Consider the following 12,863-nt stretch of genomic DNA (forward strand, 5'->3'; position numbering starts at 1 on the left):
GCTGAGTGGTGCTCTCACTGTGGGAGTGCACTGACCACCAGGGGGCAGCTCCCGCTGATTGGTGGTCATCATAGCTACTGGTCGTTCCAGTCATTCCAGTCATTTGGTTGTAATGATCGCTTAGGTATATATATATATATATATATAGAGAGAGAGAGAGAGAGAGAGAGAGAGAGAGAGAGAGAGATTGTTATTTATACAGGCTATATTTAAGTGCTAAGAGAACCAAGAGTAAAGTAGTAGGCATAACTTTTTTGTGTGAAAAATTATAAAGATTTAACACATTTACATATGCATGTTTAAAACTTGTTATGAAATGCACAGTTCTAAATATTTAAGCATGTAGTGATATGGTGCTAGATCATTGCCCTTATAACTGAAAACTACTAAGTTGAACCATATGAAATTGCCAAATTTTGCAAGTTTTTACAAAATTAGCTATTTGATACAGTTTGGCTTATTAATTTGGTGAAGTTACTGTCACAGGCTCAGATAATTAAGCACTACCAAGGACCTAAGTCACTTGACATAATGTTCAGTATTTCATGTAAAAAAATCCCAGTGACAAGAGAAGCAATACTACTTGTAATTAAATAGTTTTTTTTTTAATATATTTTATTGATTTTTTACAGAGAGGAAGGGAGAGGGATAGAGAATTAGAAACATCGATGAGAGAGAAACATCAATCAGCTGCCTCCTGCACACCTCCTACTGGGGATGTGCCCGCAACCAAGGTACATGCCCTTGACTGGAATCGAATCTGGGACCCTTCAGTCCACAGGCCGACGCTTCATCCACTGAGCCAAACCGGCTAGGGCAATTAAATAGTTTTTATTTATATCAAACTATCAGCATCTACACATACATTCATAATTTTTAATGGTAGATTTTCCAGGGGGCATTTATTTTAAAATTTTGATTGATTGTTTTTATTTATTTTAAATTGATTTTTAGGAACAGAGTGAGTGAGGGGAGAGAGAGAGAGAAAGAGAGAGAGAGAGAGAGAGAGAGAGAGAGATCAATTTGTGTTATTCCACTTATTTTACTCATGTCCTGATTACTTTTTGTATATGCCCTGACCAGAGTACAAACCTGCAACCTGCAACCTTGGCCAGGGCCTTGATTGCTTCTTTTTCGATTTAAGATAGTTATCAAGCATTTTACTAACTGTAAAACTTAGGTTGAAGGATTAATTTCACAAATCCAACTACCCTGTGCTCCCACTGGAGACAAGGCAGGCATCATAGGAGAAATATAATATTTAAAATAACACTATTTGGGTTCCATAGTGACTTCCTTTGAGGAGCATCAAGTGTCTTGGAGTTATTATCTAAATAATTCACTGGACAAACATATTAGATAAAACAAAAAGCTTAAAAGTATAGGAAACGATTGAATTCCTGCTGTGATTAGGGTTTTAATGGTGGAGTCAAACTCATCAATTAATAGTCACTACTCCAAATAACAAATTAAAATAAAACTTATAACTTGGGGACATTTCCAAAGAAAATCTGGTGGTGAGTGAGGCAGGGGGTCCCGCGGGGGTGAGGCCGACGGAGTCCTAACGAAGCATGCCCTACTCTGGAGACCGGATCAAGACACAGATCTGAGTTTATTGTTTAAGTGCAGCAACATATATAACATTCCAGACCAATCAGAAGTTTACACCATCCTTAGGGCAACCAATGGTAGGAAAGATAGGGTACTATGTAGGGGCTCTAGGAGGCTTACTCAGGCGGGCACTGCCACTTCCCGGTGTGCCGAGGAAGCTTGTATAGGCGGAGTGCGCTCACGCCATTGCATCTGCCACTGCACTGAGATAAATCTCCTGAGCTCTTCCCACAGGTGAGGAGAAATTAGCATTGGCTTATATTTTAGATTGTTTCTTCAACCATTGAAAAAAATTTTTTTTAAGTTATAGCATTGAATTGACAATATTTAATTATGTATATAAGAATACCAGTTTTAGGCTCCTGGTTTATGTTATCTGAAGGGGCTTAGAATCCATTTTGGATCAGAATACTATCCCCACTCTCCAGACCGCAATTTCCCCCCAGATGTTCTAATGTTATGGGAGATTAGGTTGCCCTTTCCCCCAAGCTTTGAGGAGCTAAGTAGTGTTTTAAGGAGATAACCAACTGGGCAATATGAAATACTAGATCATCTTATTAAACTATCCTCAAAACATATATTCTTACCCGCTTGGCTACCTCCAAAAACATGACCTTTACATTATATAAGTTAATATGAAAATGGTTTTATTCATAAACATCTATTGATTACTTTTAAAAATAATTTTATTGATTTAAGAGAGGAAGGAGAGGGGGCCAAAGATAGAAACATCAATGATGAGACAGAATCATTGATCAGTTACCCCTGAATGCTTCCTACTGGGGATCAAGCCAGCAATCTGGGCTTGTGTCCTGACTGGGAATTGAACCATGATCTCCTGGTTCATAGGTCGACCATCAACCACTGAGCCATGCCAGCCAGGCTACCGATTACTTTTTTTGTGTCAGGCATTAAGTGCTCAGATACATTGCATCATAATCTATAAAAGCTTTCATTAATGTCTTTGGGTATTTAATTTCCTAGGGTTTTACCAAGTGTTACCTAACCTTTAATAATGATTTTGTAATAATTGTAATATAGAGCAAGAACTCATATCAATATATTAAGATAATTGCTGGTATATGCTATATAACATGCACATCCAGCACTGATACTTCGAGTTTCCTAAATTCCTCATTTGCAAAGGTTTCCATTTCATAGCATCATTAAAATTCTCAAACTGGCATGTGAGATTTTGAGGCGAATTAAAATATAGTTTTACTAGAGGCCCGATGCACGAAATTTGTGCAAGAGGCTCAGCCCTCGCAGCTGTGGTGGCTTGTCTCGGCCCTCGAAGCCCCAGCTTCGTCTGGAAGGTTGTCCGGGAGGACATCTGGAAGGTCGTTCGGCTGTCCGGTCTAATTAACATATCACACTTTTATTATTATAGTCTGCTTTGCAATTTCCCCCAGTTTCTACAGCAGTTGTTGAATTTGTAGATGGTCATTTCCGTCCTATATTGTCATTTCTGCCAATGTTGGTCCTGCTGTGGCAGCAAACATTTTACTTCTTACCTTGCAAGAAGCCATAGACCCTTGTCTTGGCCCGCTTTTCATAAGAATGAAAAGCAAAGCTCACTCAAATTTCACCCACCATGATGGGGGTGTGATGGGTATCAAAGGGAAACCACAAGTCTCCCACTGATAGAGTTATATTATTTTATTTCTTCTTTCAATTCTATTCAAGTGTTGAATTCCAGCTCCTCTCATTACAAGTTCTGTAATAAAATCTTTTAAAAAGACATGTTATCTCGCCTAATTCTTAAAGCAAGTGGGTATTTAAGAGTCACGAATGCTCAAGAGCTGTGCTGTACAAAACAGTAGCTACTAGCCACACATGGCTATTGAGCATGTGAAATATGGCTAGTTCTTATTGAGATGTACTATCAGCGTAAAATGCATACTATATTTTGAATATCTAGTATGAAAAAATATAAAAATTACATCATTAATACTTTTTCATATTGATTGCATGTTGAAATGGTAATAGTTTGGAGATATTGGGCTAAGTAAAATATATTATAGAAATAAAGTGTTACCTATTTCATTTTTTACTTTTTTAAATGTGGCTATTAGAATATTTAAATTAGGTAAATTGCACATTTTTACAGGACAGCACTGCTCTAAAAACCACAAAGCTTCTGATATTGGAAAGAACCTCAGGCTTTTGCTTAGAATTACAAATACTTGAGGTGTTTGTTTGTTGTTGTTTTGTACAACTTCCAGCTGCCTTGTACAAAATAAATAAAAAGATTGCATGAAGATGCTTATTACAAACCCAATTTCAAAGTTTTAGGCCTTTGGCAATATTTGTGTTCTTTCATTGGCCCATTAGATTCTCTCTGCCTCAGGTGCTATAACTTCCAAATTGGTATAGCATTTTCTGTGGATATGGCTTATAAGGATCAATGAATTAAATGTAGTTTGTAATGCTCCAAAGAATAATGTGTTACTTATAAAAATTTTATCACAAATCTAGTGATTTTCTGGTGTGTTCAAAGAGAAGGAATCCTAAAGCATTGAATTAAAAAAACATTAAAATCTGTGTATTTTAACTTTTAATGGATAAGGTTCATCTACATTAGTATGCTAATGTTTGAAGAAACTACTTTGTAGCACAGTATACTCTTCACTTCAGCACTTTATAAATGAATGAGTCTTTATATTTATGAACACAAAAGGATGGGTAGCATGTTCAATTCTCCCACACCATAAAGAAGATTCTCATTTGCATTTCTGTCATCACTCTTTATGGCAAATAATGCTGATCTTGCAGATCGTACTTGTGCTGTATACAATGGAAATTAAGGTGAGCTTAAATACAGATTATTTTTATTTGTGGCCTGATCCTTGGAGTCAAAAGACCAATAAAACATAAGCCATTTCTCTTGCTCTACTTGAAAGGGGAATGGAGAGATTAACGAAGAGATGATCAGGATTGGAAACTAGGAACAAACAGAGCTGTTTCCTCCTAGCACTGTCCCCTTCTCCATACACATTTATTAAGCATCTCCTATGAGTCAAATACTGAGACGATGAAAGAAGAAAACAATCATGTTACATATAGTCCTTTATTCGTCTTGGGAACTGAAATCAGATTTTAATTTTAAAAAATTCTTCAACTGCATGTAGCTCATGCAGTTAAATAAGTAATCATGACATTTGATTGTAACAGACCTTCTGACATTTCTGCCTGCACTTTAACATCCATGGTAAAACCATTATAAGGGATTAACCCCCACTTAGTCTTTTTGCAGTCACTGCTCTCAGCTCAACATAGTAAATAAAGATTAGAAGATTGGAATTTTTTGTTATAATTCACCCTCCTCCCCTCTCCACTCCATTTTCCACTTTAACGCAAGAGTGAAACAAAACAAAACAACAACAACAAAAAACTAGTTTTCCGGGGTGAACGGGGGCGAGGGAGGTAAGGAAGGGAGAGAAGGAGGGAGACAGGGAGGAACATACAGGTGTAAGGAAGGAGGGAATAAAATGCAGAGTTGCCGTCCTTTTCCCATTTGTTTTCGGAGGTTCCCTGCCCACGAACCCGGCTCCCAGCCAAGTAGCGTCTCCTCCCGGCTCGGCCCCGGCTGCGCCCCCTAGCGGCGGAGCCCGCAGCCCGCGGCTGGCGCTTATCTCTTTAAATGACAGCTGTGGCTCGGGTCCCAATCCTGGGCTTGACGTCAGTGCTGCCTCCCCGGCGGAGCGGAGTAGTGAGCGCCACCGTCCGCGCTCGGCACTCGCGGCGCGCTCGCCAGCCGCCGGGGCGGCGAGTTTCCTGCGCTCCGACCCCTCCTCCCGCCCTCCCCGCGGGGAGGCGAGCGGCCGCGCCAGAGCCTTTGGCAAGTCTCTCGCACTCTTCCCCGCCGTCGCCCCAAAGGAGCGGCCGCTCCTCCCAGCGCCTCCGCCGCCGCCGCTCCCGCTGAGCTCCTCTCCTGCGCTTCGCTCCCCCGATGGAGCCCGAGCGCCGGGGCCGCCGCCGCTGCCCCGAGCCCTGAACCGGGCCGCGCCGGCCGGAGGAACGCGCCGCCCGGTCCGAGGGCGCACCCAGCGCGCGCCAAGGCCCGGGGACCCCCCGGGGGTGCAGGGCACGGGCTTCGGGATCGATCGAGAAAGTGCGGCTCTCCCTGGTCCCTCGGTCGGAGGCGGGGCGGACCATGGCTTTGAAGGACACGGGCAGCGTGGGCACCACCATCCTGCCCATTAGCGAGATGGTCTCCTCGTCCGCCTCGCCCGGGGCGTCGGCAGCCGCGGCCCCGGGGTCCTGCGCGCCCTCGCCCTTCCCCGAGGTGGTGGAGCTGAACGTGGGCGGCCAGGTCTATGTGACCAAGCACTCGACGCTGCTCAGCGTCCCGGACAGCACTCTGGCCGCGATGTTCTCGCCCTCCAGCCCCCGGGGCGGCGCGCGGCGCCGGGGCGAGCTGCCCAGGGACAGCCGGGCGCGCTTCTTCATCGACCGCGACGGCTTCCTCTTCAGGTACGTGCTAGACTACCTGCGGGACAAGCAGCTCGCGCTCCCCGAGCACTTTCCCGAGAAGGAGCGCCTCCTGCGCGAGGCCGAGTACTTCCAGCTCCCCGACCTGGTCAAGCTGCTGTCGCCCAAGGTCACCAAGCAGAACTCGCTCAACGACGAGGGCTGCCAGAGCGACCTGGAGGACAACCTCTCGCAGGGCAGCAGCGACGCGCTCCTCCTGCGGGGGGCGGCGGCCGCGCCCTCGGGCCCCGGAGCGCACGGCGGCGGCGGCGGCGGCGGGGCGCCGGACAAGCGCTCGGGCTTCCTGACGCTCGGCTACCGCGGCTCCTACACCACCGTGCGCGACAACCAGGCGGACGCCAAGTTCCGGCGGGTGGCGCGCATCATGGTGTGCGGGCGCATCGCGCTGGCCAAGGAGGTCTTTGGAGACACGCTCAACGAGAGCCGCGACCCCGACCGCCCTCCGGAGAAGTACACGTCCCGCTTCTACCTCAAGTTCACCTACTTGGAGCAGGCGTTCGATCGCCTGTCCGAGGCCGGCTTCCACATGGTGGCGTGCAACTCCTCGGGCACCGCCGCCTTCGTCAACCAGTACCGCGACGACAAGATCTGGAGCAGCTACACCGAGTACATCTTCTTCCGTAAGTTCGCAGGGTTCGCATGTCCTGTTCCCCGCCACCCAGACGGAGAGGGTGTCTCAGGGGGCGCTGGTTCATTGATGAGCGCGGGGGGCTCTGCCTGCGCGCCCCGCCACTGGCGTACTGTACGCCTTCTGCTTTAGCGATCTCCACTTGGACCCTTAGCAGCGCGTGGTCCCTACACAGTCCTCTGTCTGAACTTCACTGATTTTGCCCTCTCCGCCACCCTGCACCTGGCAGCCCTGGGCTCCCTTCTGCGGCGGAGGGCAGGGAGGGGGCCTGGGAGAACTGGCTGGGCACAGGGGTTCTCCTTTTTCTCTCGGCGCCTGCGGGACGCCTGGGGATCAATACAGGTGCGTCTCAGTGTTTCCTCTCCGAGGGCAGGGTAGCAGGGAGGCGCCGCCGCGCGCCGCCGGGATCACCTCGGGTTGGTACCGGTCTAGGCGCATGAGCGCCCAAGGAGCGCTGGTTTCAGCAGGAGGCAACCTGAGAAGTGATGGCTGTGCCTCCAGAGCTCCTCAGGGGGCGGTGGCGTGAGCGGCTGGTGGGAAAGAGGTCTCCATCGACCCAGAGAAACCTCAGATTTCCCCCGCGCCACTTGTCATCCCTAATTGCTGGGTGTTTTGGACGGTGGAAGGTGGAGGGAACCAAAGAGTGTGCATGTCTGAGTGCTGTTGTCAGGGCTGGAGATTAGGAAGGGAGTGTGTGTGTGTGTGTGTGTGTGTGTGTGTGTGTGTGTGTGTGTGTGTGTGTGTGAGAGAGAGAGAGAGAGAGAGAGAGACAGAGAGAGAGAGAGAGACAGAGAGAGAGAGAGAGAGAAGAGGGAAGAGACCCCTCCTTCTGAACTTCTCAAATGCAAGGGGGGTGGGGAGTTTGAGTCGACTTTCCCAGGGGGAATAAATCCTGGGATATTCTGAAATGAGGGAATGAGGGAGAGGATTTGGAAAGCATTTGGCGTGATGCTTTGTGCAGTGCGCTTCAGGAGGGGGCCCTGTGGATCAAGTTCAAGAACTCCAGGGAATATCACTGGGGCTTGGGGGGTGGGGAGGCGGGGCAGGCTCAGTTCGCAGTGGCGTTTAGGCAGCGAGGAGGGCCACTACTAGAGAGCTGTTTGGGAAAATGAAAAGACAGCTGGGATGGCAGCAGGAACATCATTTGGCAAACGGTGTTTCTTTGGCAAGACACAAGAAGCTTTGAAATGTGCCTGTACTATCAGGGAGAGTATCATTGGCCATCTATGATGGAAACAAACCAGTTTTAATTGTATTTGTTTATTTTGGTAATTTACTCACTGCTTGGGAATGAGACAACTTTTTTGCACTTTATTTTGACTGGAGAAGTGGGAAGTCTCCTTGCACAGGCACAAGCTTGATTGGAAGGTGCTCATTGTATATTCTAGTAACCTTTGAGTCTTTGTGATAAGACACAGCAGGCTCAGTCCTTGAGTTAGACTGTCTTTTTAAATAGAGTGGATTTTCTGAGAAAACAAAGCATTTCCACAGAGAAGCAGAGAAAGTGTCCACTGAAGTGGTGGATAAAAATCGAATTGTCTTAATTATATCAAAGTGCTATTACAAGTTGCACAGTAATAAAAAGATAGAAAAGCCACCCAAAGGAAGGTGGGTTTTTTTTTTTTACTGCATATATATAATATCTCTTCACTATATTTAAGTAATTAAACTATTTAGCAGTATTCTTTACATCTTATCCCTTATTAACATTTGAGATTTTAAACATTTATCATTTCAACATGGATATATTTTCAAGCATTTCAGAAGATGAGATGAAATGAACTTTTGACTCTCTTGTGGTTAGTGATTTTTGTTAGAGCAGATATAAGCATGTGTTCTGCAGTTAAGTTTCTTGCATTTTGGAATCTTTCATAGATTTGGTCTTTTTGCCCTAGAAAGTTGTGGACTTAAAAATGTTCATTAACAAGAATAAATCCAGAGAAAAATGGTAGGGGATGGGGGGATTAGAGAGCAACCAAAGGACTTGTATGCATGCATATTAGCATAACCAATGGACACAGACACTGGGGCAGTGGGGGCTTGCTCAGGTGGGAATGGCTGGGGTGGGGGTCAGTTGGGGAAAAAGAAGAGATATGTAAAACTTTAGACAATAAAAATGTTCATTAGTTAGATTTTAAAGAGATAATAACAGGTTATCTTAACTTATGAAAAAAAAATGGTCCTTAAAATAGTATATTGAAGTTGGAAACTCAGCCAATTTAACTAATAAGGTAATTTGAGAGAGATATTTGGAATTCAGAATATTTCACTTCTGGGGCTAGAAGAAATGTAAACAAAATAAATAGTCATATTATGAATAACCTTTTGCAGAGTATTCATATAACTAATGAGCTCTGAGATTCATTCATAAAAATCCCAGAAACCTAAGGAAGCAACCTAAAACTTTCCTCATTAACTACCCTGTAGGGGAAAATTTCAGATTAAATATTGCTCTTTTGAAGTGGTATTCCAGTCATTGGACAGCCTAACTTAGTTGTCACTTTAAATTTATTATGTAAAGTTGATATTGAATACCATTATACATACACTTATTTTATGTTTTATATAGTTTGCAGCATATTTTCACAAATTATTTTGGACGGGATTCCTTTTAAAATTGGAAATGAAAATACACATTTGTATTTCCATCTTATTCAGATTAGGTAATGATGGAAGTATACAGCATATACTTACCTTGTTTAGCGGTCTTTATTTAAAATGAATATCAATGTTACTCATTAAAAACAAAATTATTGGATGACCTTGTTTGTCCACTATGTTTCAAATACAGAAGAGGGCCTTACCTTTTATTTTTCCTTTTGACACAGTACTTTCAATAAACAAATATTTATTTAGTGTATAACATGCATCAGTCATGTTAACACACTTTTAAATTCAGGCTGCACATGAACTTAGTTTGAAGCTTTCCTAAAACTGGAGAATTGTAGTTTATACACTCAAATGCCAGTTTCATCTCCTCACCTGCCTCCTTTTGCTCCTGTATAAATAGGAAGAGAGTGGCATATGGTTCAGTAATTGCAAGACTTGCTATTTGCCAAATGTGTGATATTGGTTAAATTTTTTAATTGTTCAGTGTCTCAGTTTCCTCACCAGTTTAATATAATTATAGTACCAATTTAATAGGATTTGAGAATAAACATAAAGTGCTTAGAACAGTGCTTGACCTGTAGTAAAAGTTTACAAAAGTTAGCTGTTAATAATTATAAGTAATAGAGGACAGATTTTATTGTTCTTGTTAATGTTAAATTTTAATTTATAGTAAGTATAATTTATTACATTTTAAAGTTAATTGGATAATTATTTTGCAATTAAATGATAGTATAATAAACTTTCAGACGTTTGAAACAACCAATTTAATAACCAACTTTTTTTCTGGAACTTGAAATTTTCAGGCCAAGTTCAAGTCACCTGGCTTTGCGAATCATACTCCAGTTAGTTTCTTTGGATTAACTCCAACAGAAGCCTTTTCTGATTCAGCTCCCAGAAGTGTTTTAACGCTGTCCGCTAGGACTTGAAATTTTGGCAGTATTTTCTGACTATATCCAAGTCACTGGGTTGTAATGCTAAAGGTTATATACAGAACATTAAACATGGAATACCAGCTTCATTTAGCTACATGGACACTCTTATCTATTCTCAGTCATAACTCATTATTTTATCAATTCACTTACAGTAAAATCTGCAACATATACTAGTACTATTACATTTCATATTACTCTTCTAATAATTAAGATGGGTTGCTCTTTCTTGAAGAAAACCAGTGATTTATTGGGCTTTCTTTTTTGAGGGGGTGTCTGTTATGTGTATTTCTGGCTGTTTTTCACAACATCTGCTTGAAATGTGATACACAGACCACCATAGTTAAAACTAGCATTACACATGTCCTTCATTTCTCATAATCGGTGAGTTTACCATATTACTGATTTATTGATCTTCTGTTACAGCATTTTGGGTTTTGCGCTCCATATGTTGACTGAGTAACATGTGGTGCCAAAGTACACCCTTCTCTAGGATTTCTCTGTATACCCATTTTTGTTGTGCTGCATGAGAGTGCCAGATCTAGGAATTCATGCTATTGTTGAACTGGGATGTGAAGTCTAATCCATCTTACTAGATTTTTATTTTTTAAAAAAATTTAGCCCTAACCGTTTTGGCTCAGTGGCTAGAGCGTGGGCCTACAGACTGAAGGGTCCTGGGTTTGATTCCAGTCAAGAGCATGTATCTTGGTTGCAGGTGCATCCCCAATGGGGGTGTCAGGAGGCAGCTGATCGATGTTTCTCTCTCATCAATGTTTCTAATTCTCTATCCCTCTCCCTTCCTCTCTGTAAAAATTCAATGAAATATATTTTAAAAATTTAATTAAAAAAATCTTTGTTGTTGAAAGTATTACATATGTCCCCCTTCCCCCTCCATTGACCTCTTATAGCCCACCCACACCCCCACCCCAGGCCTTCACCACCCTATTGTCTGTGTCGATGGGTTATGCATATAAGTTCTTTGGTAAATCTCTTCCCACCCACCCACCCACCCTCCCCTGCCTTCCTTCTACAATTTGACAGTCTATTTCATGCTTCTATGTCTCTGAACCCATTTTGTTCATCAGTTTATTTTATTTGTTAGATTCCACATATGAGTGAGATCATGTGGTACTTATCTTTCTCTGACTGGCTTATTTCACTTAGCATAATACTCCAGTTCCATCCACGCTGTTGCAAATGGTAAGACTTCTTTCTTTTATACAGTTGTGTAGTATTCCATTGTGTAGATGTACCACAGTTTTTTTATCCGCTCATCTGCTGATGGGCACTTGGGCTGTTTCCAAATCTTAGCTATTGTAAATTACACTGCTACGAACATAGGGGTGCATATATTCTTTCTTATTGGTATTTTGGGTTTCTTAGGATATATTCCTAGAAGTGGGATCACTGGGTCAAATGGGAATTCCATATTTAATTTTTTGAGGAAACTCCATACTGTTTTCCACAGTGGCTGCACCAGTCTACATTACCACCTGCATGTACTAGGGTTCCCTTTTCCTCCACATCCTCACCAGCACTTGTCATTTGTTGATTTGTTGATGATAGCCATTCTGACAGGTGTGAGGTGATACCTCATTGTCATTTTAATTTGCATCTCTCAGATGATTAGTGACTTTGAGCATTTTTCTCAAGTCTCTTGGCCTTCTGTATGTCCGTTTTGGAGATGTGTCTATTTAGGTCCTTTGCCCATTTTTCAATTGGATTGTTTGTCTTCTTTTGGTTAAGTGTTCCCTATATATTTTGAAAATTAACCCCGTAGCAGATGAATTAGTGGCAAATATGTTCTCCCATGCTGTGGGCTCTCTTTTCATTTTGTTGATGGTTTCTTTTGTTATGCAGAAGCTTTTCATTTTGATGCAGTCCCATTTGTTTATATTCTCCTTATTTTCCTTTGCCCTAGGGGATATATCTGTAATTGCTACAAGAGATGTCTGAGATTTTGCTACCTATGGTTTCTTCAGTGTATGCAAGATGGGAAAATGCTTAGTGCTAAGACAACTAGAGAACCACATACAGGACAGTGAAATTTAACCCCTTTCTCACACCACACACAAAAATTAACTCAAAGTGGATCAAAGGTTTAAAACATAAGACCTAATACCATACAACTCCTAGGAGAAAACTTAGAGGAGAAGCTCATCAATATTGATCTTGGAATACATTTTGAACATAAAACAAAAAGTACATTCACACAAAAAAGAAAAATCATCAAATGGGACTATATAAAACTCAAAAGCTTTTACAGAGCAAAATAGACAATTAATAAAATGAAAAGACAATTTACAGAATGGGAGAAAAATTTTACTAACCATATACCAAGTAAGGGGTAATATCCAAAATATAAAGAATTCTGTCAATTTAATAACAAAAAAGAACTAATCCAATTAAAATGGGCAGAACTAAATAGACATTTTTTTCTAAAGAAGACATCAAAATGCCAATAGGTACATGAACAATGTTCAGCATCACTAATCAGGGAAATGCAAATCAAAACCACAGTGAGATATCATCAAGAAAACAAAATGTGTTCTTGAATTGGGTTTGGTGACATCTATTTCTGATAAGGAAAA

General features: G+C 42.4%; 1 protein-coding gene across 3 annotated transcripts in view; it reads left to right on the forward strand.

The window, feature by feature from the left end:
• The first annotated feature begins 5,298 nt into the window (after window positions 1–5,298).
• KCTD8 (potassium channel tetramerization domain containing 8) overlaps window positions 5,299–12,863 on the forward strand; it is a 223,115-nt gene continuing 215,550 nt past the window's right edge. Inside the window, exons 1-2 of one of the 3 annotated variants that reach the window (XM_059672241.1) lie at window positions 5,301–6,725; window positions 10,147–11,067. In XM_059672241.1, coding sequence (XP_059528224.1) covers window positions 5,768–6,725; window positions 10,147–10,190 — 1,002 coding nt within the window. In that variant the 5' untranslated portion in view covers window positions 5,301–5,767 and the 3' untranslated portion in view covers window positions 10,191–11,067. Of the gene's footprint in view, window positions 6,726–10,146; window positions 11,068–12,863 lie in introns of those variants that run through there. The other 2 variants (XM_059672233.1, XM_059672227.1) reach the window with 2 other exon arrangements.

The sequence above is a fragment of the Myotis daubentonii genome, chromosome 1 (assembly GCF_963259705.1).
Source record: "Myotis daubentonii chromosome 1, mMyoDau2.1, whole genome shotgun sequence".
In the NCBI taxonomy this organism is placed as follows: Eukaryota; Metazoa; Chordata; class Mammalia; order Chiroptera; family Vespertilionidae; genus Myotis; species Myotis daubentonii.